The sequence below is a fragment of the Megalops cyprinoides genome, chromosome 10 (genome assembly GCF_013368585.1).
Source record: "Megalops cyprinoides isolate fMegCyp1 chromosome 10, fMegCyp1.pri, whole genome shotgun sequence".
In the NCBI taxonomy this organism is placed as follows: domain Eukaryota; kingdom Metazoa; phylum Chordata; class Actinopteri; order Elopiformes; family Megalopidae; genus Megalops; species Megalops cyprinoides.
Genome location: NC_050592.1, coordinates 30,904,084 through 30,930,672, shown reverse-complemented (window position 1 = coordinate 30,930,672; position 26,589 = coordinate 30,904,084). Strand labels below are relative to the sequence as shown.

The following is a 26,589-nucleotide window of genomic DNA, read 5'->3' as shown; positions in this document are numbered from 1 at the left end:
GCGGTCAGGCTACGGCGTGCCGCTACACGTCTCCAGAACACGCAGAGATCCAAGCCTCGCTCCCCCAGGTCGCCCCAAGCGCCTTAACCTTTCCCGCTGCGCATTTTTTCTGGGACGTCTCCCCCGCTCACCTGAAAGCCGATGCGCCTCTGGGGGCGTCGGCAGCGAGGGAAGCCTCACCAGCTGCGGTGCACTGATTTCAGAGTCTCTGACTGAAGCTGAGCGGTGACGCATGCATGTGCGTTTTGCATTGCGTGACGTTACTGTTTACCTAGCAGGCGCCTCTGTCTATGTCTTTTTACATGCTGATGTGCCATTGTCAGCAGCAGGATATTTACTTTGGTGATTTAGGTGTCTGCTCAGCGGCAGTGCCCTCACCTGGGAGTCAAACCCGCAACCCTTTGGGTGACGAGCCCAGCTCATTAACACTAGGCCTGGCCAAGTTGCTGCAGGAAGCAATCTTATGTGTAATCAAGTGGCTGTGCGCTCTCTTGTTTGTGAGCTTAATATCTGCACGTGGTACAACACGGGGGTTTTCTGTCTCCCCAGAACCTGGAGAACCTGGTAACTCCAGAAGGAGCCGGGCTGATCACCGCACTCCGAATTCTCTGCCACATCGCCTGCCCGCCCCACTCTGTCGAAGGTATGGTCCCCGAGCGCTCCTCTGACATTACGTCAGCGTTATTAAAATAGCCAGGCACGCGGAGAACAAATCCCACCGTCCCTTGACTGGAAACGAGAGGTTGAAGTACAAAGTGACTGAAGAGCAATGCTGTCAGAATGTGTACGGTGGCATATCTGCCGTCAGCACAGCCTGCTCTGAGCACTGAACTGCATTGAGTAGGCACAATTTACACATTTTTCTTCCCTTTCAACTGGTTGTGCTGCAAGAAAGACCTATTTTTCAGGATTGTAGCTCCCACTAGCTAGTGTGGTTCTTTAATGTTAGATGGAAATGTGAGTTATCACTTAGCCAAATGATTGTGATTTCTGTGTGACAGGATATGAGTTCTGGGTGTAGATGGCAGGCATGAGGTCTGTGTTAATGATGACTAAGCACTTGACTAAGTGTGAATGAGGTATCTGATCTCTATGTGAACGAGGAAGCTGAAATGTATGGGTGATGAATCTGGAAGCTGTGTGCGAGTGGTGAATCTGAATTCTGTGTGTGGATGATGATTAACCACTCTGTGCGTGAAAGAGGAATCTGAACTCTGTGTGGTTGAATCTGAACTTGTGTCAGTGATAAATCTGAACTCTATGGTGTGAACAATGACTGAGTACTCTCTGTGTGACGGATGAATCTGAACTCTGTGGTGTTTACACTGACTAACTACTCTCAGACGAATCTCTGTGTGCGCTGTGACCGTTGAATACGAGCTCTGCATATAATGAATCCGAACTCGGAGAAAATGAGTGAGGCTCGTATGTCTGAATGAGGAATGGAACTCCTGTGTGCCCCCCGGCCCCCCCGCAGGCCAGCAGAAGGACCTGAAGTGGAACCTGGCGGTGATCCAGCTCTTCTCGGCCGAGGGCATGGACACGTTCGTGAAGGTGCTGCAGAAGCTGACGGCGCTGCTGCTGCAGCCCTGGCGTCTGCACGGCAGCACGGGCCCCACGCTGCAGCGCGTCATGGTGCTGTCGGCGGCCGGCTGCACGCTGCGGCTGCTCAAGTGCATGCTGACGGAGCTGCTGCGGGGCGGCGCCTTCGAGTTCAAGGACACGCGCGTGCCCTCGGCGCTGGTGGCGCTGCACATGATCGTCTGCTCCACGCCGGCCACGGGCCGCCTGGACCCCGACGAGCAGCGCGTGCAGAACGACATCGTGGACATCCTGCTCACCTTCACGCAGGGCGTCAGCGAGCAGGCCACCGACACCGAGGAGACGCTGGCCAACAACACCTGGTCGCTCATGCTGAAGGAGGTGCTGTCGTCCGTGCTCAAGGCGCCCGAGGGCTTCTTCTCCGGGATGGCGCTGCTCTCCGAGCTCCTGCCCCTGCCCCTGCCCCTGCAGACCACTCAGGTACGCCCCCCCCCCCCCCCCCCCCACCCGGGCGGGATCGCCTACGGAGATCTGGGGTTTCTCTCAGCTCCGCACGGTGTAGCGAGCGATTAGGGAGGGCCCTGAAGACGAGAGCCAACCGAGGTGTCTGGACTCGTTAATGACACTTAAAGAGTTAATGTTCTTGTAGGATTTGCCAAAACCCCAAGTATGTCTCTGGCTGTTGAACATAGATTTGAATTGTCATGTGCATCTTTGCAGCTTTCAGGGTGTTCTGTCATTGTCCAGATTTACTGGAGTGGAAAAGGATTTGTGGTCTTGTTGTGTGAACACGATTGAGGGCGCTGTGTTTTTGTGGTAGTTCTCTCTTAATGTAGTGGATGATGCTGAATAAATGCAGTGTCTGTTATGTAAATAGAGTGGATGTTGGTGGATACGTAGCTTAAATGTCCTGTGGATGGTGTCGTAGATGTAGTGAGCGTTTCTCTGTAAATGTAGCGGATGGCGATGTGTGTGTCCATAGCTGTGCTCTATAGATGTAGTGGGTGTTGATCTGTAAGTGAGGTGGATGTCGCTGTGTAGATGTAGTGGGCGCTGCTGTGTGTGTTGCTGTGCTCTGTAGATGTAGCGGGTGTTTCTCTGTAAATGTAGTCGATGTGTGTCCATAGCTGTGCTCTATAGATGTAGTGGGTGTTGATCTGTAAGTGAGGTGGATGTCGCTGTGTAGATGTAGTGGGCGCTGCTGTGTGTGTTGCTGTGCTCTGTAGATGTAGCGGGTGTTTCTCTGTAAATGTAGTCGATGTGTGTCTATAGCTGTGCTCTATAGATGTAGGGGGTGTTGATCTGTAAGTGAGGTGGATGTCGCTCTGTAGATGCAGCGGACGCCGCTGTGTGTGTAGCTGTGCTGACGTCTGGCCTCCCTCCCTCCCTCCCTCCCTCCCAGGCGGTCGCGGCGCAGGACGCGGCGGTGGCCCTGAACACGCGGAAGCTGTGGGGCATGCACCTGCACGGGCAGGCACGGGCGCTGCAGGAGATCCTGCGCTCGGTGTGCGGCACCAGCTGCCAGCCGCTGCTGGCCATGCTGCGGCGGGTCTGCGTGCAGCTCAGCGACCTGGCCTCGCCCACCGCCCTGCTCATCATGAGGACCCTGCTGGAGCTGCTGCTGGAGGACCTGCAGCCGTAAGGGGCTCCCACACACACACGCACGTACTCTTACTGACACTTACACTCATATACCAGCACACGCACTTGCATGCACACACACTCGGACTCTCACAGACTAGCATGCATGCACAGGGAAATGCAAAAAACACACTGTCTGCTCTCTCTCAAGATTCTGCTAATGCCCAGAGTAGGTGAGCATATCCAACGCAGTGATTTGAGTTACTCAGTGAGGTGCATTTTGCGAATCACTGTCAGATTCCCCAGTGAGAGGGGGTATGGGGAGTCTCGTGATGTCAGTGCTGCTGGCAGTTCCCTCTGAACCCCACCCCCCGCTCTGTGTGTGCTCGCCCCCTGCAGGTCAGCGGAGGGGAAGGAGAAGGTCTGCACGGCGCAGACGGCGCGGCTCCTGGCGCTGCTCGACTCCCTGGCCTCGCACCGGGCCTGCAAGGTGTCAGCACTGCACCTGCTGAGCGGGGCCAGCCGCGGCGACGAGAAGCTGGCCGAGCTCTTCCCCTGCCTGGTGTCCCTGCTGGCGCCCTCCACGGACGGAAACCTGCACCAGCAGCACTGCGCGGAGCTGGTGGCCTCCTTCTTCCAGTCCCTGTGTGACCAGGTAACCCCGCGCTGGCCGCACGTCGCCCATCGTACCCCATGATCTGGGAGAGGGAGCATACTGTCTCAAAACAAGAGCAAGTACAGGTGACATTCCGTTGAATCCTCTTAGTAAGGCCCCCTCGCCATCTACTGGTAAAATAAGGTACTGCAGTTACTCTGGGGGAGCCGCTCACGCAACTGGTCATATGCATGGAGAAGAAATTTGATTTTGCTAGGGTTGACATTCACTAAAAACACTATGTGCACTGTGCTTATTAAATTGGCAGTAATAACGTGCTGGTGTCTGCAGTGATGAATCAGTCACGTTAATTGCAGATTATGCAATTCTAATTTAGCTGTGGACCATTTCCTTTCCTTAAATGACACTGTGACAGACACACTAAGCATGCCCAAACATATCTGAACAATTTAGTGCAGAGTGTGCTTTACGCTTGATTTGAAACGACGACCCTCTGAGTACTCTGTTTTTGGCCCAGCAAAATGTCCTTTTATAACATTGCTGCATTAAAAAGGATATTCAGACCAGGGAAGATCGGGTTGGATTCGATGGTCGATCACTGCTCGGCTACATTCATCTCTGTCACACTTTTCACAGCCGATCGCTCTCTGCCTCGTTCCATTGCTTTTAAACCCCACGGCCTTTTAATCTAGGAGGAATCTGAGCTGATTTATCGTGATTCAGATTCCTGACTGCTTCAAGCCTTTTGAGAGATTGAGGGCAATTACCATGCCCAGCATCACAGCACTTTGCTGGGGTATCGTACCACCATAGGAAGCAGGTGAACACATTGAGTTAAACTGAGGGAGCGGGCTTTGCATTCATTGTGTCAGAAGTCAGAACGGTTTTGACACGCTCGTTTACCAACTGTATTTTCTCATGCTGTCACAAACCAGAAATCTGACAAGGGAAGACCAGTCCGTCCTGTGAAGCAATTGTATGTCGGTGTGTTTTTACCTGGGTGTAATTGGCTGTGCTTTTCTCTGCCTGAACACTGTGATTGATTGACAGGGTGCGGCACCGGTTTCTCTTTAAGCCCTTCAGAGAGCGTATCTGTACTGAATGTTAACCTGTGCCAGCAGAGCTGCGAGGCCCCTGAAGGGGGAGGGGGACCCCACGCGGCGCAGCGGGGAGGGGGGCGTGGGGTTTTGCCGGGGGGCAGAGCCCGCCTCCATCGTTCATCTTCGTCCCCGTACCCTGAGTTCCAGCACAGGCCCGGCCGCCCCTGTCGCAGCTATTCGGCAGGGCAGGAAAAGCTGGTTCCACATTCTTCCATCCATGGTTTCCCTTTGTTTTGTTTCACCCCTCTCCAGGGTGCGGGCCCGATGGGTGTGCCCGGCAGTTTAAGAAAACACGATCACAGGGTTAGAAACTGAAAATATCCCGTTGCCGCAGAGCTGGGGGTGTAATCTGATTTTTAGAATGAACTACAGCTATGGTGCAAGTTTTCCCAGTTCAGATTCGCGCAGGCTTGGCAAAAGCCCGTAGGGATGGTTGGTTCCATTGTTCCTGGATTAATTATTCCAAATGATGCTGTGCTGAAAGTATTGCTCTTTGCTGACCAGTTGGGAATGGCAGGAGCGCTCGGCTGAAACGCTGCCTTCTAATCTAACGTGACCCCCCTGCCCCGTGTCCCAGGACATAGCCCTGATGGTGAGCTCCAACTCGGACACGCCCCTGTCGGAGGCGGAGCAGCTGGCCAACGCCCTGCCGTCGCGGGAGATGCTGTCGGCGGTGTGCGACGCCATGCTGGAGGTGCTGGGAAACCCGGACAGCAGCGCCGCCCTGGTGCTCACCTGCATCCGCACCATGATGTTTCTCACCGAGCACGAGTACGGCTTCTTCCACCTCAAGAGGTACGCCCCTGCCTGTCTGACCTCCGACCCCTGACCCTCAACCTCTAAGCCGCCCTGCATCTGCTTGCCAGACATGTAACTGGATCCTCAAAGAGTGTCTGTATTTGTCTTGGGGGGGGGGGGTTAAATGCTGTACCCCACACATCACTACAAACTTGTTCATGTCCACACAGCTACACCCATTTAAATTGTTCAGTTGTAACCAGACTGCATTTCTGTGAGAGAATGGAGTCTCTCATGTCTGCATTGTTGGGAGAAAAAAAAATACATTATAACTTCAAAGAATTGAAATCAGCGGCCTTTATTTTTTTAATTCTGTATAAGGGATGGGTAACACATAGACATATAACAGTTCATATGAATGCGTTGACAAAAAAGCATGGACGCACACCATTGACTTTCTATTCATTCATTTTCATTCATATTAATGCAGCAATTGGGATGAAACTAGGCACCTTGTGATGATCCTAGCCATCTTTGAACATTGAGTGTCAATGGCTTAGATTTAAAGCATAGGTTAAAGGTTATGTTAAATAATATTATATTGAAATGTATCACAGTGAGTTGTATCGCATCATATCTGAGTGAATTCTTGGATAGATTCCAATATAGCAGCGTTGGTATCAGTATCGTGTTGTTGTTGACCCAGAGGTTTGCGCCCCTGCTAGCGGAGCTGATCGGGACTGCGTGTGCTCCTGTGGCGTGTCTCTGCAGTGGCAGGGCTGCACTGGTTCCCCCGTGACAGCAGGCCGATGCGGTCGCGGTGATTGGCAGCTCGGGGGAACTCCTTTCACCCATGAGGCCTTTCCTCTGTGGCGTTCGCAGCCGGGAACGCCCTCGCTGGAGGTTACTGCAGCGCGGCTCGACTGCCACCGTCGAGCAGCTCAGAGGACCGTGTGCACACTCGAGCCGCACCTTCCGCCACAGCGGAATGAGAAACGCTGACCTGCCTGTCCCCAGGGAAAAGTGTCAAGTCTTTCTGTGCTTCAGGATTTTGGCATAGAGTCAGGTGCACACAAAAGTGCCTGTGAAAATACTTGTTGCAGCTGATAGTTTGTTAGCTTTGTCTTTTTGAATGACTTGTTTTAAATTACAGTTTATAGTGAAATTATAGAGAAAAGGGAAACATCAGAATTAAGAGAAGGAAGCTCCTACAGCTCTGCTTCAAACAGTCACCACCCTATTGGCTCTAATGCTTCAGGACTGCCACATACAGTCACTACAAACAGGGTACTCTGTGAAGCAGTGCTGTGGGACCTTCCTTCTGTCTTTCATATGAAATAAAGCTGAGTTGCCACCCTCCCCCTTTAAGCAGACCCACCTGTGTTTGCAGAGACAGTGCTGTACCCCTGACGCTCTCCCTCCGAGCCCCGCGGCTGTGAGAGCTCAGAGCTGAGCTGCAGCCAGGCTGCTGCGAGAGGCAGGCTGCCGCGGACTGCGTTTGGCCCCTGGTCACGGCGCACTTAATGAGGCCGTAAATCCTCTGTCAAACGCTGTCATTCGCTGACGCTTCGCCCCCCTCCCCCCAGCGCCGTCTCATCAGTTGTTACGCCATGAACGCCCTCGGCTTTGTCTGGAATATATGGGTTGTTTGCAGAGATCGCTTGGCCATGTCTGGGGTCTCCATTGTTATCGGAAATCGTTTGTCTTTGTCTGAAGACTGTATGGTTTTCAGAGATACCTGGGCTTTGTCTGAAATGCATTTGGATTTCTGAGATTGTTTGGCTTTCTCTGAAACCAGTTTGGTTTGTCAGACATACCCCCACATTGTCTGTAACGTGTGCGGCTTTTGGAAAATGCTTGGATTTGTCTTTGATCTGCATTGTTTTCAGAGCTCAGCTGGCTTTGTTTGAAAGTGTTTGGCTTACAGGGAATGCTCAGCTTTGCCTGAAATCAGCACCATTTTCAGGGGAGACATGGACACTGAAATAAATGATGGAGCAGGAGTGCTGTGTGCCTGACCTCTGCTGTCCTCTTTCCCTTTCCCCCGCCAGTGCCCTGAAGAAGCACGGGACGGCGGTGTGCGCCCTGCTCAAGAGGGTCATCTTCGCCTTCAACAAGGAGTCGGCCGAGCTGGTGTCCGCGCTGCTGGACTTCCTGCGGCAGATCCTCAACACGGACTCCCTGGTAACGCCCTGAACTCGACGACACACACACAGCCCGGTCACAGGGGGGTAACGCTGTCAGGCACCCCGAGAATGAGCCGGAATATCCCGTACACTTTCCCCACTTCCGCCATCTCAAACAGCAGTCACAAAATGTACCAAACAACCAAAGCAAATCACCTAAGCACAACCAGTGGGATTTTCGAGACACGGAGGTTTATTTTCTTGCCTGAGAGGCTCCTTGGCTGTTAGAACTAATCTGAATTATCGATATGTTGTTCAGTGTTCACATCAATTGCATAGACTAAGCAAAAGTGCCAGTAGCACCCTGTGCCAGAGTTCCTGTTCCCATAGTGCATTTGGTGCATTTTGATGTCACAACAGCTTCTGTGCTGTGATTGACAGCTCTGCAGGCTTGACTCTCCTTTGAGACAGTAGGTCAGCTGGAGAGAACGCGCAGCTGTACCTGGCAGAAGGCTCTGCTGCTCTGTAGAATCCTGTCCTTTTTCTCACTTCCTGTGTCCCCCCCCGCCCCTCCCCATCGGCCCCTCCCCATCGGCCCCTCCCCATCGGCCCCTCCCCATCGGCCCCTCCCCATCGGCCCCTGTGTTTGTTGTGGCGGCGTCTCTGCTGACCCTTGTGTTTGTATGTTTGGACTGCGGGGATCTCTGGAGATAAGAGGCCAGAGCATTAGCGATTTGGCCGACTGGAAATGAACAGGCTTATCTCCTGTGATTGAACCGCACTGTGTGTTTCTGTGTGTGTGTGTGTGTGTATGTTGTGTGCAGAGGGTGTGTGCCTGTGGGTGGCATAGAGATCTGTAAGTACATTAACAGCTCTCCTCTGTGCCTGTCTGTAGCAGGTGTATGAGAGCTGTGTGTGAGAGCAGTATGTGTGTATTAGGCCTAGCAGTTGTGTGTTGTGTGTATGTGGCAGCTGCAACAGCAGGTGCACATTGTGTTTGTGTGTGTGTGTGTGTGTGTGTGTGTGTGTGTGTATGAGAGGGAGAGAGAGAGAGAGAGAAAGCATATATGTGTATTAGCAGTGGTATGTCCTGTTTGTGAGCTGTGTGTGTATTAGTAGCACTCTGCACTGTGTGTGTTAGCTATATATGTATATTAGCAACTTCAGCAAGTTTAGAGCTGTATATGTGTATCAGCAGCCTAGTGTATGAGAGAGAGCTGTGTATGTATATTAGCAGCTCTCTCTGTGTTTGTATGCGAGGGCTGTGTATGTGTGCCATCAGCTGTGCGTGTGCGTGCCGCAGGGTTGCTGCGGCGACGAGGGCCCCGGCTCCATGGAGGTGGACTGCAGCGCGCCCCCTCGCTCGCTCGCCCTCAGCGCCGCAGACATGAAGCAGCTGCTGCAGTGGAAGCCCGACTCCCAGGAGCACCCGCTGCCGGAGCTGGAGAAGCAGATCACGGTAAACATCGCTTCCGCTCCCTCACACCGCCCTGCGCACACCCCTCTCCGCGCGAAACAACGCCGAAACGGGGGGCTCCTAGCGCGTCTCTCCTCTGGGGCGACGCCACGTTACACCGTTTGTTTATACGCTTATCCAGTAGCGCCAGGCTTACGTGTTATCCACTTTAGCTCACAACAACAGTGCCCCGCCCAGGATTTAAACTTGCACCCTTCATATGACAGCATATTTGTATGGCTGTGTATGCATCTGAATGAGATTCATATCTTGCTGCAGCGGTGTGGATATGCACATTGTGCAGTGATATATGACACTCCTCTCTCAGGCCTCGTCCTAAAATACCTCAGTAAACATCCAGCTTTATCAATGGATAAAAGCAGAAGCGCTCTGGCTATGAATTGTAATGTACTGTTAGTGTGTGTGTGTGTGTGTGTGTGTGTGTGTGTGTGTGTGAGAGAGAGATAACGCAAGTACTTCAGATGTAATGTAATATATATGTGTGTGTGATAACAGAAGTTCTCTGGGTGTAATGTACTGCAATGTGTGGGTGTGTCTGTATGTGTGTGTGATAACAGAAGTTCTCTGGGTGTAATGTACTGCAATGTGTGGGTGTGTCTGTATGTGTGTGTGATAACAGAAGTACTCCAGGTGTAATGTACTGTAATGTGTGGGTGTGTCTGTATGTGTGTGTGATAACAGAAGTACTCCAGGTGTAATGTACTGTAATGTGTGCTGCACAGGAGTACTGCAAGGAGGATGACTCTTTGGAGACGCTGTTGGAGAACGTGGTGGGGCTCAGGCAGATGCTGGAGAGTGCAGCGGACACGCCCTCAGTCCAGGAGCAGGAGACAGAGCCCACACTGCCCGCCCCCGACAGCCTGCAGGCCCAGTTCAACCACAGGTACCTCCCGCCGCTCGCATACCGGCCTGAAGGACCTCACACACAGAGTCTGTTTGCGTTTTCATGTCTGAACCAACAAAACTTTGTGTCACATTTTTTGGGTGCATCTCCGCATTTATTTCACAATTCCATTCCGTGGAGCACCCCTGACCTCAGAGAGATGCATGCAGCTGTGGTGCGGTCCTGACCAATCCGCAGCCCCCATGTGCTGAGGAAGTAGGGGGAGAGGCTGGACTGAAATCCTCTCGTTTTCTCCCCAGGACCGTCTACGTCCTCTCTGACGTGTTCGACGACCAGCTCAAGGCCCTGTGGTTCTCCCCTTTCCAGTCTGAGGACATCGACACCGAGCTGGACATGGTGAGCTGAAGCTAGCAGCCGGCGAGCGCTGCACTGCACACGTGTGTGTGTGTGTGTGTGTGTGTGTGTGTGTGTGTGTGTGTGTGTGTGTGTGTGTGTGTGTGTGCGTGTGTGTGTGCGTGCGTGCGTGTGTGTGCGCGTGTGTGTGCGCGCATGTGCGTGCATGATTTCGGGCATTGATGCTAGGGTCCAGCATCCAGACAGGTGTGTCCCCCTCTCTCAGGTGAAGGTGGACCTGGTGGGCCTGGCGGAGGAGTGCTGCCCAGACCTGGACCTGAAGGCGGAGCTGGAGCGCTCCTTCCTGACAGAGCCGTCCTCGCCCGGCCACACCAAGGCCCCCAAGGGCTTCAAGCTGGGCAAACACAAGCACGAGACCTTCATCACCTCCAGGTGCGTCCCGTTCACAGCGCGGATCCCTCGGTAAACCCTGCCTTTTGTTGCTGTGGTTCAGCTCCCAATTGTGTGGGTGTCCACTGGCATTGTTATTAATGCGCACACTCTAATTATCTGTCTCTGCTTGTAATGCTGCCAGACAGGCTCTGGAGATCAAAGTGGCATAAGAGAATAGGAGCGTGCGTGGTATCACGGTGTGCATGTGGCTGAAGCAAGGGGAAAATTTTGACGTGTGCTTGTTTTTTCCTCTAATATTACCCACCGTATCTGTCAGTACCGACTTCAGAGAAGCTGGCCAAATGCTTCTTGCCATAAAAAATAAACAGAGGTGCAAAAGTTACAAAAACAAATTATTTTATTTTAAAAAACTGACGAACAAAAATAACCAGCCTGAACACAGCTAAACCACCTCAAGTCTCTCTAGCCACATATCTGTGTTTTATACTTCATCAAATATCAGGTGCGGCTTGTTAACCAATGGCAAGTCTGCTACATTTAAACGGACGAGACAATGACAATTACAATACCAGACAATTAAATGAACCTGTTTGGAATGCAACTGGTAGCAGTGAGCTCAAATAGTGGAAAGGCAAAGATCCTTAACACACATTTAAACAATTAAAGAGTTTTGGGGGACAGGTGAAGGCCCACAGGACAGATCTTGAAATGTTGGTCAGGTGTAAAAGCTGCATTCTGTCGCCTCTCTCCCTCGCAGTGGGAAGTCGGAGTACGTGGAGCCGGCCAAGCGGGCGCACGTCATGGCCCTCCCCCGGGGCCGCGGGCGGGGCGTGTTCGGCCAGCTGAGCCGCCCGCACGACATCTTCCGCCAGCGCAAGCAGAACACCAGCCGGCCGCCCTCCATGCACGTGGATGACTTCGTGGCGGCCGAGTTCAAGGACATCGGGCCGCCCGTGGGCCTGCTGCAGGCCAAGCGCGTGCCCAAGGGCTCCCCCAAGGTGCCCACGCGGGGCCTCTTCACGGGCAACCGCGGCGGGCGCGGCACCTTCCACAGCCAGACGCGCTTCTTCACCCCGCCCGCGCCCAAGGGCGTCATCCTCTCCGGTGCGTCGCCTACGCTAAACCCCGCCCCCCTGTAACTGTTTGTCATCCGCTGCCGTTGCTGTGCCTGACTGTCTCCGACTGGCTGTCCCTGCTCGTCTTTTAGGGAACTATAACCGGCGAGAGGGCGGCCGCGGGTCAGGATGGAGCGCCCAGGTGACGCCCGTCACGCACCGGGGGACGTACAGCGAGGCGAGGGGCGGACAGAGCAACTTCGCCCGAGGCCCGCTGCCCTCCAGACAGCTCCCTGCAGGTACAGTCCAGCTTCATGTGCATGCTCTGTCCTGAGTCACCCTTACCTGTCAATCTCAGCGTGTCATCTCTGACTCCACCATCAAAATAAACAGTATCTTCCTATAAACCAGTGAACCATTCTTATTTGTATAATACTGCTGCCCAGTATCAAGTATAAAACATCACTGGATTTTGTGTGCAGTATGGGTTTATTAATTGTTTGCTTGTGTTCAGCGTCTCATCTCCTGAACACTGTTGTGAAAATGTTTCACTTTCTTTTTTGAGTTGAGCAGCATCAGCAATTCCTATTTTTACCAACAGGGTGTATTTAGGAATCACAAACACGAAAGTAACTTAGATGATATGGAAAGGCACGCTGCTCATTGAAAAACAACAACAACAATAATAATAATAGATTAATATTTTGTTTTTATAGTGCTTTTCTGATACCCAAAGACGCTTAACTTGTATCACAGCAGCAATGAACTAGTATGCCACGCAAAACAAAAAGATGCCAGTAAGACACATGTGCTACTAAGATCAATAACGGTAAAGCAGTTACAACAGAGAAAATTGAAGTGAGGAGCCCTTGGCAGTGGTAGTGGTAGAGAGCAGCATTCACAGTACAGGCCCTTTCTCACTGTGCTACGCTTGTAGCTCCGCCCACCCGGTGTCTCCCCAGGGAGGGCGAAAGACGTACAGGCAGGTGCAACTCGGAGGCAGTCCCATTACCTTATAGAGAACACCTCACCGGTGACTCACCCCGCCATACTCGGATAAGTAGATCAATCATGTGGGCCTGCAGTTTGTGCTGCTGTCACATGATTGGAGGGAGAACAAGTGCTGAATGCCTGTGCTGTCTTCCTGCTTGGCATGGTGACATTGTTAGGGTTGTAGTCCCTGAGGAGGAAATATTTGATAATGATTATTGTGTGGTAAAAGGCTCTCTGAAGCATCTGCTTATTCTCACAAGGGGAATGCTGACAAAAGGCTAGATCTCCTAAATGATTTTACATGGGTTGGATCGTAGGGTTAATGGTATGATGGTAAAGCGATAATTTAGCAAAGAGATGAACTGAAGTTTGAAGACTTCAGAAGATGTAGATGGGGGTTAACATACAGCAGTCATAAATTATTCATTAAATTATCTCTCAGATGAAGAGTTTTGTGTAGAATTAGTTGCAGGGGGAATTTCTTCCCTGAAAGCTTTAAATGGGAGGGGGATCTGTGCTTAGTGTTCATGTGGGGTATCAGTGGTCCTCTCAGCAGAGAGACGAGCGTTTATCTGAAGCAAGGCGTTTCCCACCTTCACTCCACCGCAGTGGAAAAATCCGAGGCGTTGTCCTCGCTCTTCTTTTTTTTCCCACAATACTTTTCACATGACATTTTTCAGCCTTTTGTTGCGCGGCGTTCGGGGCGCAGCCTTCCTGCCCGAGCCAAGCTCATCTCGGGAGCTGCTTTTGTTCTGGGCGAGCTCACGGAGCGCCCCGGGGCCATTCAGGTGTTTGCAGAGAGAAGCCTCCGAAACCGGAAAAACCAGAGCAGCCTTGGATTTTGGCAGAAAACAGGGCCCGGCCAAGAGGAGGGCAGCTTGCGCGCCGTCAGCCAATCGGAGCCCTGACCTTCACGTCCCCCGTAGTTGGCGAGGCGCTGACTGCCCTTAAACGGGTCACGTCGACTGCATTTACAGTGTTTATTTGCTTAGCAACTTCCACAGCACAAATGTCACACTGGTGGATATTTGCTGAAGCAATCTGGGCTAAACGCCTGTTCAAGGGTACAATAGCAACGCCCCACCAGGGGTGGGGATCAGCCCAGCAACCTTTGGGTTGTGAGTCCTGCTCCTTACAACTACACACACAGCTTCCAAACAGTCAACGTGTTTGCTTTACCTGATGTCATTGTTTCTGCCGTCTTGTGTGACCAGAAGTTGTTGGCTATATGGGGAAGAGGAATACTATTGAGTGACTGGGAAAGATACTAATTTGTGCATTGTGAGGTTAATGCACTTCTCACAGATAGCTATCCAAATGGTAAATATGACAATTCTGTAAAGAGGCCTTTTATGTACATTTATGACTGTGGAATCAGATCCTGTGTCTGTGCATTTAGTAAAGAGTGCCACCCATGGGACATGACTGGTACTACACACATGGGCCTTATACTGTGTGAGTTTTAAGTTGTACGCTGAGAGATAGCTGTACAGAGTGTTTCGAAAGACACCCCATAGGGATTTGAATAAATACAGGGAAAAAAATCATAATAAATGTACAAATATTTGGCATGAACTTTATTATATTTCTGCTTGATGAATACATGATTCCTGAATGCTACTCTGGACTGAGCAAGTATTCTTCCCATGGTTCACTCAAAATCCTGTTGGGGCACAAGTTTTTAGGCTTCATTGTACATTTATTTGGAGATGTTTCTAAATATGAGGGTTGCTGATTCAGCTGTTGGAGCTGTGTGCATGCGTAAGGTGGTCTGTGTGCTTGTTGTAAAGAGGTTGTGTACATGTGTGAGTGCTGGGCTGTGTGCTTTCTGTAAGGTAGGCATTGTGTTGGGCCTGTGGGTTGTGCGCCTCTGCTAACCTGTACGCCCCCTCCTCACAGGTAGCTACCGGCTGGCTCCGAGGGACCGGGCGCCGCGCGGACGAGGGACGGGCCTGTCCTGGATGAGCGGGGGAGGAGGTGGAGGGGGAGGCGGCGGCGGCGGTGGGGGAGGCGGAGGAGGAGGTGCCGGGGGCGGCGGCTCCCGGGGAAAGTTCAGCAGCGGGGGGAGCGGGGGAGGCGGCGGCGGCCGCGGGAGGCATGTCCGCTCCTTCACCAGGTAGACCCGCCCGCCTGGCGGACAGACTGTGGACACAGTGAACTGACCGCTGCCGCCAGCGGCCCTCAGGCTGCCCCCAAAGGAACCGCGGTGCTAAAGGACCAATGATGATGTCATCACAATGACCTGGAGGCCTCAGACTCACTCCCGCGGTTTCACTTTACAGATGATGCTTTCTGTTGTGTTGTTTTCCTTTTGTTTTATAAATGTGTTGAAATTTCAATAAAAATGATGTAACTAGGTCTGCTTCTTTTTTCTTGTAGGTGCTTTTTCACACTGCAGCTGTTCTCATGGAATCAGGAATTCTGCTTAGGATAAAATTTATCATGGAATCCTCAAATTTATGACACTTGGTAGTATACAGAGAAGCAGAAACATTGTTCTTCGGTTACTTTATTCAAAATTAACATTATCCTGAAAATGTGATATGTTAACAACCCTCACACTAGTTCAGTAATTTCACATACCTGTAGACAAAAATATATATTCAGTTTAAACTAAGTGAAAACCTGTTAGTGCAAAACATCCATGTGACATACTAAATAACAACTATAACGGACAGAAATGTTTCCTGAGCTCTGCAGACTCCCATACTGTGTTACTGTGAATTGGCATCCTGCTCCAGAGTCATGGTACACAGAAGGAACTGCACTGATGGACTGGAACGGTCCACGTCACAGGACTATATTGTTTGAATGCGCTGATTGTGTCTCAAGTACTTCCGGGTGATTGTTAGCGCTAATCCTCATGACCTTTGCTATAACCCTCACAGTCACGGCCAAGATGTCTGATTGTGCTGAAGTAACTTCATTTAATGCGCACTGCTTTGTGCTGTGTAAATATTAGCCTGCTGTGAATGCTGAAATGAGAAGCAATTATGCTACCTTTCTCCTCTACATTTAAATGATCCTTCAAATAAAACATAATTTGTATCTACAAATTAATATCAGGATAGGTATTTTACAGTTAGTACTTTACATTATGTTAATGTACATATGTTGCATAAAGGTAGAGTAATTAATGTTAGTTAAGTTGCATAATTGATTAATGTTATTGTATACATTTTTACTAGCCTAATGTTTCATTCATCTACAAAGGATAAAAGCTGAACTAATGGACTATGGAAATAATGTGAAAAGCAAACAAACAAAATCACATGCACTCACGTAAATATGACAAGAGGCTGGACACCAATCACAAGACAGCTGAATTTCAACATGACGCGTTTGACGTGCAAAATCGTGCGCAAATTTCTTGTTCAAAGTCACACCAATCACAATTGTGATGGTAAGGATAGGAACTTCAAAAACTTCAACGTACAAAGACTTGAGAGGAACTGGAATGTCATTGAAGCAATAGGAATATATATATAGAACAATTTCTTGTGGTTGCGTTGAAACGGCAGTGGCAGCGGGTTGTTGAAATGGCAGTTTTAGGACACAGTTCTCCCAGTGCTTGGAATCCAGTCTTCTGTGCTCCACTGATAATCTTAAAGTACGGTGGAAAAAAAAAAGAAATTAAGACATTCTTAATAATCACACACTTGCACCCCACTGCACACACACACACACACACATAAATAAATATATATATATATATATATATATATATAATTATACAAAGCGAATAAGGAGCCTACTGTACACAGATCCGCTCAGCATTAACCATGGCTGCTGTACAGCACAGATCTACTTAGTCCTGCTTTTAATTTTACTTGAATGGATAAAAATGGCTGCATCCTTAGGCACTTAAGCGTATATAACACGGGAACCTCTGCCCTGCTGGTGATGTGTGAATGTTTCGGTGATGGAGGGCTTGCGTGGCATACCCGGCTCAGATGACGGTGACCTCGCGGGGCTTCCTCTTGATGCAGTCGAGGGTGAGGCTGCGGGCGCTGCTGGCCTTGCGCAGCCCCTCGGCGATGGGGCGCGCGGGGGGCGTGGCCGGGGCGGCGGCTGGGCTCCGCCCCTCCCTCTGCAGGCTCTTCAGCAGCTCCAGCAGCTCCCTCTTCTCCAGCTCCGCCTGCTCCAGCTCCTGCCTGTGAAGACGCTCCGCCCCCAGCAGGGCGCGCACGTCCGACATCACCCGTGACAGCTGGCCCTGCACACGTACAAGTCACACAGCGCCCCCCTCAGGATCCGTACAGCATGAAACCCTCTGATCTTTTCTTTTTGGAGTTGTGAGCGAGGTGTCATGAACCTTAAAATGGGCAGGGCCATTGTGTGATATCAATGCCCACTTGTTATGGAAAGGACTGTCTCAATTGGATCATACAAGTCAGTCATCGACTGCACCCATAGATAGCTACCACCCATAATGGGGTTCATGAAGCCGTACTAATGTGCAAGGAGCACACACACACACACACACACACACAGTAGCTGCAGCAGCAGTAAGAGCAAGGGCTCTGGGGAGTCTGTCTAAGTCTGGCTATGAGAGACCTGGGCTTCAGAGAATATGGGTAGCATCTTCAACACTGAACTCAACCCGCTGCTGCTACACTGTCTCTCACACGCCCCCCTCCCTAACAGCAGAGGTAAGAGCCAGGGAGATACAGGTATGGATCAGGCAGGTACAGGTGTGGGCCTGCCAGGTCTAAGTATGGGCCTGACAAATACAGATATGGATGGAGCAGCTATTGGTGTGGGTGTGGTAGGTATAGATACAGATTGGGCATGTATAGATATGGATCAGGCAGGCGTGGCAGCCTACCTTCAGCTCCTCCACCTCGTTCTTCAGCAGACTCTCCTTCTGCACCATGTGCCTCCTCTGAGAGTCCAGCCTGGACTCCATCTCGTGCCTCACCTCCTCCACCTTGCAGATCATCTCCGACCTACAATACAGGGACGCGTTCAAACAGGGACAGCACTCAAAAGGGACTCAAACAAGGACTGCGCTCAGATGGGAGCAGAGCTCAAAGGGGGCCTGCACAATGCTCGTTTTCTCTCCCTGTGGGGTACCAGCAAGGTTACCTTATCCTGTTCTATGGGTGAACCGATGACAGCACTTCCACCGCCATGATCCATTCTCCCATCTAACCAACTACACTGTTTTGACATGTTCCCTTGGAGAAAATTAATTTAAGGTGACTCTTCCCAGCTCGAGAAGGGGGGATCGAGTCACGAAATTCCCATAGCCCTGCCACACCTGATGACACTCGGCACACCTGTCACCGAGGTGTCACGTTTCGGTGAGCAGATGTCAGGAGCAGGTAGGCATTATTCACAGGTGCTTTCTGAAGTGGCCGGTGAGATAACCTCTTCCATCCTCTCATTGTTCAGGAGAATTCGAACCTGGGCACATGAACAATGTTTTTTGGAAATGACACATTCACAAGGGAGTTGGATTCCTGTTACCAGTAGTCCTGAGGGTTTCGCATACATGCTGTTTTTCGCGTAACTAGTTCAGTTTGATTGTGCTTGGACAACTGAACACTGACTGGAGTTTGACATTAGTGTGCCACTGGTCCTTTGTGAAAGAAGCGTGTGGGTGGAAGGGTGTTTGTGCTGACAGACAAATACGAGTAAAGCTTTTTTCAGTTTATTTTTCATGTTTGCCCTTTAAATCAGTAAAAAAAAAAAACAGTATTCAACCTAACTGAATAAGATTAATGGACTGTTCAGTTGTTTTAGAGCATAGGACAACTGAACCAGTAATTAAGGTTCATGCAGAGAGATGCCCCATGTGTTGAAACCTGTTGAATAAACCCCTTTAAACCCCTTGAGTCTTCCATTATTAGCACATCATTAATGCACTCTAACACATTTCTTTCACACAGGATGTATGGCACATTAAAAAGGGATGTTAAATACCGATCAGTGCTAAACTGACAACTCAATTAAACCTAATTAACTAGAACCAGCTGGAGCCAAAAGCACGGTACGCAGCCTGCCCCCAGGAGCCAGGCTGAGCAACATGGTTCTGAATGACAACAAAATTGCCCGCCCCAGGCCTTAGAGACTGGGAAGTTCTCCTTGAGACCAAAAACTCTAAGACACAAATGGGCTTCACAAACGGGCTTAATCCCAGGTGAGTGAAACGCTACTCTCGGCTTTGCCCAAATCCTGGCCTCCCTGCTATCCATGATCGACTTATTCGTGGTTTCACTTTCAAGCCCCGGGGGTAAAACAGATCTGAACCCCACTTACACAAAGTTACATCCAGGGACACATTGTTTGGAAGACGAGTGAGAAATCAGTACCAAACCTGCGAGTCTTCATGAGCTGCCATACTACTTTCATAAAACCTGACACTTGCTGCCTTGAAGACTATTGTTAGAAATCGCAGCTGAAGCCATTTAAAGACCCTCAAATCGTAAGCATAGACATCAAATATAACCACTGAGTAATGTGTGGTGTCAGGCCCATAGACACTGGCATGGTTCACAAAGAAGAGGGATTTATCAGATCCCCTTATTTTCTGTGCCTTCAAAACTAATCAGGAATCAGCCCGTCGAGCACTAATCCTAACTCCAGCCATTTTGTGTGAGAGGTGGGCACTGGTCCAGGATCAGCGCTCAGGGACAGGCTCTATCCGCAGTGTTTTGCGGCCCCGCGTACCGCAGCAGCTCCAGCTCTGTCCGCAGCTCGGCCACGCAGTTGTGCTGGGTGTCGTCGCAGCTGAGGATGGTGTATCCGCAGCCGTTCGGACACTCCCTGCTCCGGAACTCACACACGGAGAGGTGGGCCTCCAGGGTGCGTCTCTCCACCTGCATGGGACAACCTGGGAAGATGGGAGGGTTGAGAGGGGGGGAGGGAGAGAGGAAGAGAGAGGGAGACAGTGGGAGGGGAATTGAAAGACAGAGGAAGAGAAAGAAACGGGAGAAGGGGAAGAGAGAGGGGGAGAGTGGGAGGGAGGAATAGAAGAAAAGAAAGAGGGGAGAGAAGGGGAGAGTGTAAGTGAAAGAGAGGAAAAGAAAGACAGGAGAAGGGAGAGAGGGGGAAAGTGGAACAGAATGGGGAACATACCTTAAATGCTATCCAAAATAGACACCAACCCACTCACACACACCCATTATTACACTCCACTGCAATTCAAAGGGATAAAATCTGGGCAGGGACACAGAATGGAACATTAAAAAGGGCACGCCTTTATATCTCCCCTCATATCCTCATTCCTCTCTCTCTTCTAATCTGCTGCTGCTGTGCCGACTTTTACATTTCCCACACACTGACATGCGAGATCCTGGCTCAAGGAACGGCTCTTAGACCCGTTCAATGACACCATGCAGGGACCCAGTACAGATGATCAGTTTCCTATATCCCCCACTGAAAGGAAGACTCCATCCCAGTAACCACAGCACCACACTGCACACAGCAAACGGTAACTCAGGTCCACTCTTAACACTCAAGAAGTGTACATACCACACAGGTAACAAATGTACACTCCACCTGGCAAAAACAGTTCACACACAAAAAAAGATTGCAAGACAATAAGTAATTACATATTATAATTACGTAACTGCAAACAAACCATAAGCAACTGCAAATAAACTGCAAATAAATAAATTTTAAATAAATAAATGTATAAGTTTCCTGTTGTATCTTCCGAAAGTGAGACAGGTGAGGTGCGTGACTTTTTTGACTGAGGGGAGACAAACTGACCCCCTGCGGCTCTGATCCCATTGGCCAGGTGCTCCCCTTCGAGGGGGGTCTCCACGCTCCGTTGGGCACCACCCTTCAGGGACGCTCATAAAGAATTAAGAGGAAAATGACCTGCGTAGCCCGGCCCACCAGTGCTTAGTTTGTTCTGACTGAGCCAATGACAGTGCAGGTGGGCTGGCGGATGTCAGCTGGGGAAACTTATGCACCAAGAGCCCTTCAAATGCATTCATGACATTCTTACCCTGCCACTTTCAGGAAGCCTGTGTAGATTAAAATGTGTGGGCTTAATCTGTGAGCTCAACGTTTTCTGTTTGACAAAATATTTCAAGACCAAACAAAAACAATAGTTAAGTAGAAAAAAGCACTGGTTATGATTAATTTTTGCAACTTATTAATGAAAAACACTGGAATAGTGAACTGTCTGCCTTGTACAGCTCTTCTATGAAAAAGGAAAAAATTTGCCGGAACCTTACAATTGACCATGTTAATCTAATTTGAGCCAGAATTCAAATTATCAATTCGAAGTTTGTTGGAAAAAAATTCAGCAAGTGTTTAAAAATTAACACCAGAGAAAGATAACTGCAGATTCCACGCACACAGCAAATAAACAGCCATTACAAGGAGTATTTATGAATGCTTTTAGGTCCAACCAGATGCTTTCCCAGGGTTTTGCATGGCGGCTGCACGGCGGAGGGGGTACCTGCGTTGGTGCAGCCCACCAGGCCGTACTCGCACTCCCTCTCGTGCCGGTCCACCGACTCCAGCGAGCACACCATCTCACAGCCCTGCTCTCGGTTCCGGCACCGGATCTGCAGCCGGCTCAGGTCGTTCCGCATGTACCTGCAGCCGGGACGCGTGCCACAGGTCAGCCCAGAACGGGGCTCCGTTGAGCTTGCGGTCCAACTAAGAGCGCTTAGCCTAACCACGCCTCTTAGCCTCTGTGGCCGAATCAGTTAGCATGTTCGGCAGTTAGCCATATTGTTGGAGGTTTAAAACCAACCATGTACACCTATGTTTTTGGCTGTAGTGTGGAAAAGGGGCTGGACTTAAGGTCATAAGATCAATTCCCATCATGTTGGAACACCATCATTGATCATCAATGAGTAATGTGAAAATGTAAGTCAGCCTGGATATGGGACATGTGTTCATGTGAATGTGATTAGTATTAGTATTATTAGTAGCAGTAATGGTGGTAGTACCAGTAGTATTGGCATTATTATGATCACTGGGCAGATCTTGGTGGTGGTGCAGTTACCTGAAGAGAGGTCGGAGGTGTGCGACGTCCAGAGGCTGCCGGTCCTCGGGGCAGTTGTGGTGGTGCACCAGCCAGCCGTGGATGCAGGTGCTGCAGAAAGCGTGCTCGCAAGGCGCCTGCAGGGGGTCCTCCAGGACGTCCCGGCAAACGCAGCACAGCAGGCCCTCGTTTACGTACCCCACGAAGCGCTCGATGTCATATCCCATCCTCTCTGATGGCAGCCCGCGCACGCTGGCCGCACAGGAGGGGAGGAGTCAGACACAGGATGTCCCTCTATGGCACTGTACGTACTCTATGGTACCACAGATGTTCCATAAATGAAACAGGTATTCAGTTCTGTGTGGTTCACGCTGAAAGTACTGTCTCTGTCACTGCTGAAGCTAAAGAGCAAGCATGGCAACACTGAATTTACACTGTCACCAACTGAAATCCTCCTAGTTAAAGAGGGTGGATGGAATGCAGGAGCTGAATATCTGGTCCTAACATAGACTGTGATGGCATGTAAAGTGCAATACTTCCTGTTTGCGTTCCTTTAATAGGATTTTATCCATGTTAATAAAAACAGGGTTACAGAAATATGGAATGCTACTGCAGTTATATTGGGCCATGCTGCTCAAAGCACACACAAATTATCATTTATAAACAGCTGTTCATAACCACATGTGGGTTCCACTCAACTGTGGAACCAAACCAAAATGCTCAACAATTCTATAATATCACTAAATGGGGAGTCATTTCAGTTGCACGATGTAACAAGCCTGTTTTAAAGACATTGCTATTCCACAAACCTGGTCACAACTGTGTGCTTGCGCTACAATACCATCAACCACCAACTCTCAAAAGCAAGCCACACAGATTAAAAACAGCCACGTACCTGAGAGAAGCACCTCAGTTCCACCCTCCTCTTCCTCTCTCTTCCCCCAGGTGAGGAGTCCCCTCCGTCCCCTCTCTCAGCTGAGTTCCTTTCTTCTCTGTGGCCTCCAACCGCGGCCGTGGGCAGGCAGACAATGAGAGAGGGCCTATCAGCTGCCGGGTTTCCCTAGAGACGGCAAGTTAGGGCTCAAGCAGCCAGCTGTTGGACAGAGCAAACAATAAGGCAGTGTTCACAGGGGGAAAGCCTGAAGAAGGCACCTCCTCCTCCACCTCCTCCTCGTCCTCAGCCCACCCCCACCCCACCAGGGTCCTCTCACCGGTGGGTTACACAGGCGTGCCACACACTACGACCCCAACGGAGGCTGAAAACAACCCCACACAACCCCAATGCTGCTGACAGCTATACCTAGATCTGCTTCAACCCCAACTTTGCGAGTGATGGATCTAAGCAGGTATGAAGCCTGAATTTTCGGACAGGTTTATATTGTTGTGGCTACAGCTGAAGTGAGAATGTGGCTGTGCCTTTAAAAAGCACACCCCCTGAGGCTCTCTGAAACCTTGCCCTGAGGAAGGCTTCGGCCAAAACATGGACTGAACCAAGACAGTAAAAAGCCGTGAGACAGAACTGGTCATTCCCTTGGCTCTTATTTTCCCACTGATAATAATAATAATAATTAGTTATAAAAGTTAGCAAGTATTTATGAATCTACTTTAGTGTATGCCTGCTACATCTGCATAGACTTTCCCTGAGGTTCACTCTCAATTTCAACCTGCCAATTCGATGTAGATCTTAAATAATAATAAATTTTCTATTTCTCTTTTTATCTGTTTTTTTTCCTTCCATGGAACAGCTCTTGGTGCCCTTTAAACATGAGCAACCAAAACGCATCCCCATAAACCGCCAACAGAAAAAACAGAGCCCAAGAGATTCCACAGAAAATTCTCTAACTGTGTCTTTTTATGACAAAAACGAGGCTGCCATTACAGATCTGATCTATTCCAGGATTCAGGGTGCCTCCTCTGACTGTCTGTACACTGGGATCCCCCTCAGATCTCACTGGCCTGCTGACAGTCAGCTGTGCTCTCTGTGAACCCACTGCCACTGAGACCTTTTACACTACAGGCTCAGCCACCACCATGTTGTTTGGTGTTTTATTGTGGCAATATGGACCCATTTTACACACAAACATGGTGACTGCTGAACACAGCCAGTTCATCGCCCTTTGCTACACTTAATTTGGTGTCTGAAAGAATAAGATATCAGTAAACATTTCGGCAGATGCATTCACGTTACCAAAGAAATACATAATGTTTTATTAATAGTAAACTGAGCTATTGTGCTAATTAAAAATTAAGCTAATCATGCCCCCCAAAACATTTCTATTCAGTATTATCAGCTATATCGTGATTTTTCTGTAATTATAATCCATTTTCCATCTAACCTTTCACAGTAAGAATGTGCATGTTTGCATGGAAAACCAAGCATGCCAATGCCCTCTGGGAAGAGCACACCAGCCAGGTACGTTCAAAATAGAATGGTCATATGACAGAGGATAGCAGATGGCACCGCCTAGCAACAAGAACCGTACTCAAAACCGCAGGAACTCTTAGATGTATGGACAGCGTTATGAGATCGCTAAGCGCAACAAGAGCTTAATCAACTTGAAAACCGAAGTCAATAATTAAGTCCTAAATTTACGTTGGCGACTACACTTGGCAACGAGGCACCAGGCGACAAAGCTGGACGGGTTCCAACTTTTCGCTCTGATATTTGTCTTGTGACAGCAAACTATAAAGTCAATCATTTTGCCGTAGTCATTTTATAAAAACATTCCTTATACACTTCATTTACACTCACACCCCTCTTCACACCCTCCCGGGTGAATGTCACAAATGGATTTTTAACGAGCAAGCGCCACCGATGTTACCAAGCGGAGGTCATTCTTTCCTGTGCTCGTATCGCAGCAACCTTTTCAATGAAAAGACCTGAGCAAACGTTTTGAAGTGGCAGAGGCTTACTGCACATCTCGTAGTGAGAACACTGCGATGGATGTGAGCAGTGAAAATATGTAGCTGTGAGTGACCTTCTGACCTAGTGACTTTCTCAAAGGATGACATTGGCTTATTTTCCAAAAACAAAATACATTTTTTTTCTTATCTGCCGTGCCTCTGAAGGCAGCATTGAATACGAAAAGGAGAGCGGTATTTACAGAGGCAAAGTTATTTAACGGGTGAAAGAACACCTTACATAACTACAGCTATGAATAAAAAATAATCTCAAACATCGGACTGTTACAATATTTTTCAATATTCACAAAACAAAATCAATTCTATAGATTCCCTTTCAGTGTTGTAAAAACATACTAAACCCTAAAGAAACCCCGTGATTGAATACATAGCGCAAACCAAAATTGCAACTTGACATTTTTGTCACTGGAAAGAATAGCCTCGAGGTTTATGCTATGGCTTATATAATTATCTATTTTATTCTATGAGTACCAATTCGTATCACATACCATGAATCACAAAGTATAGGCCAAAACAGATATCGAGTGCCTGTCACGTGCGCATTCTACAATTTGACCTTCACACATTTTAACGTAATTTTAATGCTTAAATTTAACTGTACAAAGGCCTTCATTTTTCAGTTTAGTAGTACGTGTATTGCCTGGCGAGAGATATCAGAAAATTCCCAGTTTTTATATATGAGATGTTTTAATCACACAACTGGTTCGAATATCTTAAACGATCCCTGCTGCCGTGGATGTGACAGGATTAAGGGAAGCTTACGATCTCTCAGTCTTTGATTGGATTATGGGCTCGCTGACAACATCACATTTAGCTTTCACATGGCAAAAATCAAAGAACACGGTCCACCCCAGTCCCATAACCTATGAGATCAGAGCTGCAACCGAACCTCCGTCACCTTCACTTTGCAGTAATTTTTGTCTTTTTATGTTAAATTACAATTATAATGACAAACGCATGGAAAACCCGAAAATGTTTAAATGGTTAAATTTGTCCATCGACAAACAACACTAAATTATAATACTAAATCATCTCTGCATTCAAAGTGCACAAAGACACAAAAGTATCACATCCTTGTTACATCACATATTTGCACAAACTAAAAGGGCTTTAACAGAAATATGCATCACACTGCCAGTAAATTGGAGAGACATTACAAATGCACGAAATGTTGCTGGCTAACAAGGCGCTTGTGCATTGAAAACACTTACGATCGCACGCACAGTGCTAAATAGAAAATTGCATAGTTAGATAAATTTTAGTTTTTTAGATGCATCTAGCGATAAACAGATCAAGAAATCTTCTAATGTCAAAAAACACTAACGTTAGTTGTGGCTGGCTGATAATGTTAGCAAGTTATTTATCGTCCACAAACGACATCAGTATTATGTGCTTTTAATGAGAAATTGGACCAACTGATTAAATAGTATTACATCAGTTAGCGAACTAGTGTAGATAGGCTATCTAACGTAGCTCGCTGCAGTCTATTAACTTACTGGGCTCACTACTAGCTAGACTAACTAGCAAATATTTTAAAGATCGCTAGCCTCGGTTCGCAAACTAGCTCATACGTTATAAACGGTGACTGGCAAACTTTATACAAAAAAGTGAAAGTGTTGGTCGTGTGTGATTGATGCTCTCCGCCACACTCACCCGTTAACGGTCCAACTATTTCGGTACCCGCTGTCTGTTTACCAACCACACATCACCACTTGCCGCAAACGTCAGGGAATTGTCGTGAAGTTTTAACTAGCTAAACTGCTACCTATTGTGGTTTGTTTCGACTCCCGTTTAAACAGTTAAATTTGTAATGTGAATTACACCACCATCTCTTTAAATGATACGTAAAGGAAAGGAGGATGTCACATATCACGGTTTGTATTATATGCAGCCAT

The 26,589-nt window shown here is 49.0% G+C and overlaps 2 protein-coding genes across 5 annotated transcripts in view; one reads left to right on the top strand and one right to left on the bottom strand.

Moving 5' to 3' along the window:
- The window catches only part of virma (vir like m6A methyltransferase associated), a 28,705-nt gene extending 13,623 nt beyond the window's left edge, over positions 1-15,082 (top strand). Inside the window, exons 12-24 of one of the 2 annotated variants that reach the window (XM_036539266.1) lie at positions 550-643; positions 1,478-2,022; positions 2,945-3,180; positions 3,523-3,778; positions 5,417-5,634; positions 7,629-7,761; positions 9,007-9,162; positions 9,903-10,063; positions 10,324-10,420; positions 10,644-10,810; positions 11,529-11,875; positions 11,979-12,125; positions 14,719-15,082. In XM_036539266.1, coding sequence (XP_036395159.1) covers positions 550-643; positions 1,478-2,022; positions 2,945-3,180; positions 3,523-3,778; positions 5,417-5,634; positions 7,629-7,761; positions 9,007-9,162; positions 9,903-10,063; positions 10,324-10,420; positions 10,644-10,810; positions 11,529-11,875; positions 11,979-12,125; positions 14,719-14,939 — 2,778 coding nt within the window. In that variant the 3' untranslated portion in view covers positions 14,940-15,082. The remainder of the gene's footprint in view (positions 1-549; positions 644-1,477; positions 2,023-2,944; positions 3,181-3,522; positions 3,779-5,416; positions 5,635-7,628; positions 7,762-9,006; positions 9,163-9,902; positions 10,064-10,323; positions 10,421-10,643; positions 10,811-11,528; positions 11,876-11,978; positions 12,126-14,718) is intronic. The other variant, XM_036539267.1, reaches the window with a different exon arrangement.
- Positions 15,083-16,122: 1,040 nt separating this feature from the next.
- rnf41l (ring finger protein 41, like) lies at positions 16,123-26,580 on the bottom strand. 3 transcript variants are annotated; one of them, XM_036539605.1, is made up of 8 exons: positions 26,348-26,580; positions 22,668-22,865; positions 21,794-22,085; positions 21,239-21,378; positions 19,495-19,657; positions 17,648-17,768; positions 16,764-17,035; positions 16,123-16,423 (listed from the first exon to the last, which is right to left on the bottom strand). In XM_036539605.1, the coding sequence occupies exons 3-7, from the start codon at positions 21,997-21,999 to the stop codon at positions 16,769-16,771; spliced, it is 897 nt and encodes a 298-aa protein (XP_036395498.1). In that variant the 5' UTR covers positions 22,000-22,085; positions 22,668-22,865; positions 26,348-26,580; the 3' UTR covers positions 16,123-16,423; positions 16,764-16,768. The 3 variants fall into 3 exon arrangements, with proteins under 3 accessions (XP_036395498.1, XP_036395496.1, XP_036395499.1); XM_036539603.1 differs by having other exon boundaries at positions 21,794-22,024; XM_036539606.1 differs by having other exon boundaries at positions 21,794-22,004.
- Positions 26,581-26,589: the final 9 nt, after the last annotated feature.

Coding starts and splice junctions, on each gene's coding strand:
- rnf41l (XM_036539605.1), bottom strand. CDS start 21,999: ATGGGATATGACATCGAGCGCTTCGTGGGGTACGTAAACGAGGGCCTG. Junction 19,658..21,238: donor GGTGGGCTGCACCAACGCAG/GTACCCCCTCCG, acceptor CCATCTTCCCAG/GTTGTCCCATGCAGGTGGAG. Junction 17,036..17,647: donor ACGAGGTGGAGGAGCTGAAG/GTAGGCTGCCAC, acceptor GTACGTGTGCAG/GGCCAGCTGTCACGGGTGAT.